Source organism: Neomonachus schauinslandi, chromosome 11 (assembly GCF_002201575.2).
Source record: "Neomonachus schauinslandi chromosome 11, ASM220157v2, whole genome shotgun sequence".
NCBI lineage: Eukaryota > Metazoa > Chordata > Mammalia > Carnivora > Phocidae > Neomonachus > Neomonachus schauinslandi.
Genome location: NC_058413.1, coordinates 52,306,906 through 52,311,462, shown reverse-complemented (window position 1 = coordinate 52,311,462; position 4,557 = coordinate 52,306,906). Strand labels below are relative to the sequence as shown.

Here is a 4,557-nt window from a genome sequence, read left to right as displayed (position 1 = left end):
CCACTGAGCCACCCAGGTGCCCCATCATCCCCAAATTATTTACAAGACACAAGATACACATGGATCTATTAAAATAGGCTGTCAGAGGAACCCCATATGACCCATGTTGGATCAAGAACCAATGACCAGGGCATTGTGAGGTCCCCTCATCTGAGAGTGCTGAGCTCAGTTGAGGCCAGGTCACCCGGGCTGGGCCAGGTGCAGACTAGGAAGGTGTGCAGTGGGAGGGGCTCAGCCGAGCAGCCAGAGTTGCTGCATCAGGGCCAGGCTGAGCAGGAGAGGCTCCAGCCCTCGGGGCAGGGCCCCGGCACTCCTGGCCTGGGCATAGAACCTCGCCACCTCCTCATTGGGGTTGCCCTGGGCCGGGTCGAACCACATCTGGATGCAGCGGCCGCTCCCTCGTCTGTAGTTGCTGAGTTTGTAGGAGTGACTCCAGAGGCCCTCACACAGGGCTGCAGGCGTGGGAAAGTAGGTCTCAAATGTGCGGCAGGTGGTCCCGGTTGGACACTGGTTAATTCCTGCAGGCGGAGAGGGCGTGGACGCAGACATTCAGCCCCTGGGCCCGAAGCTGGTTTCTGGCCACCCCCAAATCCTCCAACCCCACCTGCGTCTCCCCCCACCCCCCAGGCCCTCACCTGAGGTCCAGTTCCAGCCCCTGTGCCAGTTGCTCTTGCAGGTGTAGGAGGTGCGACAGTCCTGCCACCATTGCTGGCAGTCCTCTTTGCACAGGGGCACGTGCAGGAAACGCTCCTTGCGCCAGCTCTGGTTCACCTGGGTGGGAGGGGTGGGAGGGGAGGGAGTGGGGACGGGGATGTGGGCCGCCCGCAGCCTTGACTCAGCTGGCTGGCAGCCTGCTGGGCTGGGGTGAGGGCAGGTCCTGTACCTCCTGGATCCAGGGCCCCAGGTTGGGTGAGCACTCATAGAGACAGTTGTCCTGGATGAAGTGGCGCTTGCAGGTGGGCTCCATCTTGCCGCAGTGGTCCACGGTGAAGTTGTACAGGAGGGAGATGTCCTTGTGCAGCTCCTGGCTGGTGCTGGCTGAGCAGCAGGCCTTGTCCTTCCAGGGAGTGCACTGCGTGGGGAAGACACCGGACTAAGTGCCCCCCTCCCCCCGCCCAGCTGTCTCCCGCATCTTCTGGCTCCTCTGCCCCAGGTAGGGCATCCAGAGGAACCCTTGCTGGGGAGGGCGTCGCTATGCCTGGCCCTTGGGCTAGAGGCAATTATAACAGAGTTTTTAACAGAGAGTAAAACAGGAGATGTGGGAGGCCTGGGAACCACTGTCTGGGGGAGCAATTATTTTCACAACTCTAAACGGTTTACAAAGTTATTTCACGTGATTCGGGTTATTTATATTACTCATTTTGCATCCAGCCAATATTAACTGAGTACTTATGATCAATCCCGCATCGTGCTAGGTGCTGAGAATACAGCAGTGAACAAAACAGATCAAATCTCTGCCTTTATGGAGTTTATGGCTTTAGTTGGGGGCAGGGGGAAGACACAGAACATTGTAGGCACAGAAACAGCAAGTGCAAAGTCCCTGAGGCTTTTGCACTTTATGCCCTCAACACTCTAGTGAAAACATCATTCATTCAACTGTTACAGAGTTTACATAAGCTGCACCCCTGGTAAATGGTGGGATGAAGATTTTAACTCAGGGCAGGGAGGAGAAGAGCCTGGCCCCAAGCTGTGGTAAGGGCAGAGGTGAAAGGGGCTGATCTGGCTGTCCTAGGGTCTGGATCCCCAGGCTAGGGGACTCCAGATAGGTCCAGAAAGCGGTGGGGGACAGAGGGCATAATGGCCTGCACACGAACTCCAATGTGGACCTGACTCGATGTGGGAGACCATCCCAGAGAGGTAAATTCAAGGCCGATAAGACAGTGGAAGTGGTGAAGCTTTCTCCGTAGAAATAGTTCCAAGCTGGAGCTCCGGAGCTGAGTGATTATGAGCCAGTCACTTAAAATCTCTGAGACGAACTCTAGCACCCAGGGTCAAGTGACAGGGGACATGGGACAGGTCTGGGCACTCAGGAGAAACTAAGGAAAATCCAAGAGGGTGGAACCAAACCTACCTCTGTCCAACAACCTAGCCCACCCCCAGCACAGCTAACATCGAACATGCTTCCAGGCCTCCCTGACTTCACGCGGGCCCCTCCTCAGATGCCCCAACTCCTGGTGGCTCTGCATGACCCCATGCACCTCATCCCTGACCTGCCAACCAGACTCAGTGGTTCCTGCCTCCAAAAGAGTGAATGATTATACTGAAAAGCACTTGCTGGCCTCTAGTAGGGGGCTTGACACAGATAAGCACTCCCATTATAGCCCCTGTCCCTGAGAATTACAAGCAAATGGCTCCCTCAAAAGTCTGCATGCCATTTCTTGGCAAGAAGAAGTGCTCCCAAGGGGTCTTAGACGCAACTTCTAGAACTTAAAAAGTTCTGAAGATAAAGTAGTCTTTCAGAAAAAGTTATGGAGATGGATGGTGATGGTGACAACAATATGAATGGCCATTGAACCTGACACTTAGAAATGCTTAAAATGGCAACTTTTATACGAGGTATATTTTAGCGCATGCGCACACACACCACCACCACAAATGAGAAGTCGGAAATGACTCAGAAGTCAGGGAGCTCTGGGCTTCCCGCTCTTCACTTCTAGCCTCTGGGTGAGTCCAGGCCAGCTTTCCCTGAGGACATCCCAGTCCTCCAGCAACGTGAGACTTCGTGGGGAGCAGAGGAGGAGACCAGGGGGAATGAAGGACCGGCATCTGTCGGGAGCCTGGAGTTCAACTGTAGGCTCAGCTTCTGAGCTGCTTCAGGGGCTTCCCTCGCCTCCCCTTCTCTGTGGGCAGCAACATCCTTGGCTCTGGTCACACTGCGCTCGCCACTGCCCATGCTGTCACCCTCCCACCCGTGTACAAGCTGTTCTCTGCCAGGCTGCCCTTTCCTGCTTTGTCTTCCTGGAAAACTCTTACTCATCCTCCAAGGCCAAGGCTGATGGCACCTTTCCTGGGAAGTCTTCCCAGTGTTATCTGATTTGTCACTGTCTCTTCGACACCTAATGGGGGTGGAGGGCCTGGACTGTTCCTCCGTGTTTGCTGCATCATGACCTTGAGGGACCTGAATCTCCTGTACCTTTTGAGCTTCCTGGGCCAGGGGCATATTTAAGGCTGGCAAAGGCACTGCCCGACTCTGTCCTAGCCCCTGCTCATGTCTAGCCTCTCAATTCCCACGGTGTGTGTACGCACAGACGTACACGGACGTGCACACTGTACCTCTGCCCTCTGTGGACCTCATTTCCTATTTTCTCTCCTGTGTAAGTAGAGACCACCATCCACCTACCAAGTCGGCCCTCTGGGCATATTCACTGATGAGTTGTGAGGAAAGCACTTGGCCCATAGTGGGGGCCAGAGAAATGGTCCCCCCACTATAAGTAGATTTGGTAGCCTCCGGGGGATCACCTCAGCCACCCTCCTGACTCCATTGCTCCCCAAAGTTGATCTTCCCCTTCCGCGACTTCTTCCATTTTTAGGGTCAGCTCTCTCCCCAACCCGTAACCCCACTCCATCCTCACCTGGCCATGCAGCTTGTCCTCGGGGCCTGGCTTTGTCTTATGGTGCTTGGCATCCATGCAGACGTTGAGCAGGTCCATCCCAGCCCCTGGAGTCCTGGGCTGGGCACCCCACGCAGCAGCCACCAAAGCCAGAAGCAGCAACTGTGTCATGGGCCAGGCCATGTCCATCCGTTCTTGCCAGAAAGCCGTAGTCAGAGGTGGATACAGAGCCACGAGACTCTCCACTGGGTTTCTCCACTGGTCTCCCTGCCAAGCCCAGATCTTCTGCTGTCCTCACCTAGCTTATCCCTGAAGGTACCTGAGCCAAGCAATAAGGCAAGTGTAGAGGTTGGCCAGAAGGCAAGACCCCCTCACCCCCTCCCAAGGGCACTCCAATACTAGCTTTCTCTGTGACCTTGGTGGGATCCACCACCCCTCCCTGGACGTATCCTTCTAGATTTCACTGGCGGTATTTCACCCACAGTTTGAGGACCCTGCTAGTTCTGCAACCCATCTCAGATCTGCACAACATGGGCTTGAACTGCATGGGTCCACTTATACACAGATTTTTTTGCACAAATGTAGTATAATACTGTAAATGTATTTTCTTAATAACATTTTCTTTTCTCTAGCTTACTTTATTGTCAGAATACAGTATATAGGGGCGCCTGGGTAGCTCAGTTGGTTGAGCGTCCAACTCTTGGTTTCGGCTCAAGTCATATGGTCCCCAGGGTCCTGGGATCGAGCCCCGCATCTGGCTCCGTGCTCAGCAGGGAGTCTGCTTCTCTCCCTCTCCTTCTACCCCTCCCCCTGCTCTCTTTCTCTCTCCAAACTCTCGCTAAAATAAATAAATAAAAATCTTTTTAAAATACAGTATATAATACACATACAAAATATGTGTTGACCTACTGTTTATGTTACTGGTAAGGCTTCCAGTCAACAGCAGGCTCTTAGTGGTTAGGTTTTGGGGGAGTCCAAAGTAACATGCAGATTTTCAACTGTGCAG

General features: G+C 54.0%; 1 protein-coding gene across 1 annotated transcript; it reads right to left on the bottom strand.

Moving 5' to 3' along the window:
- Positions 1–231: 231 nt before the first annotated feature.
- On the bottom strand, positions 232–3,740 carry LOC110593363 (folate receptor gamma-like). Its single transcript, XM_021704629.1, has 4 exons — positions 3,573–3,740; positions 884–1,072; positions 636–771; positions 232–518 (listed from the first exon to the last, which is right to left on the bottom strand). The coding sequence occupies exons 1-4, from the start codon at positions 3,738–3,740 to the stop codon at positions 232–234; spliced, it is 780 nt and encodes a 259-aa protein (XP_021560304.1).
- Between the last annotated feature and the right edge of the window lie 817 nt (positions 3,741–4,557).

Bases quoted from the DNA above. Each gene is read 5' to 3' on its own strand.
- LOC110593363 (XM_021704629.1), bottom strand. From the start codon at position 3,740: ATGGACATGGCCTGGCCCATGACACAGTTGCTGCTTCTGGCTTTGGTG. The intron at 772-883 runs GTACAGGACCTG...CCTCCCACCCAG, and splicing joins TGGGGCCCTGGATCCAGGAG to GTGAACCAGAGCTGGCGCAA. The intron at 519-635 runs GTGAGGGCCTGG...CTCCGCCTGCAG, and splicing joins GGGCTGGAACTGGACCTCAG to GAATTAACCAGTGTCCAACC.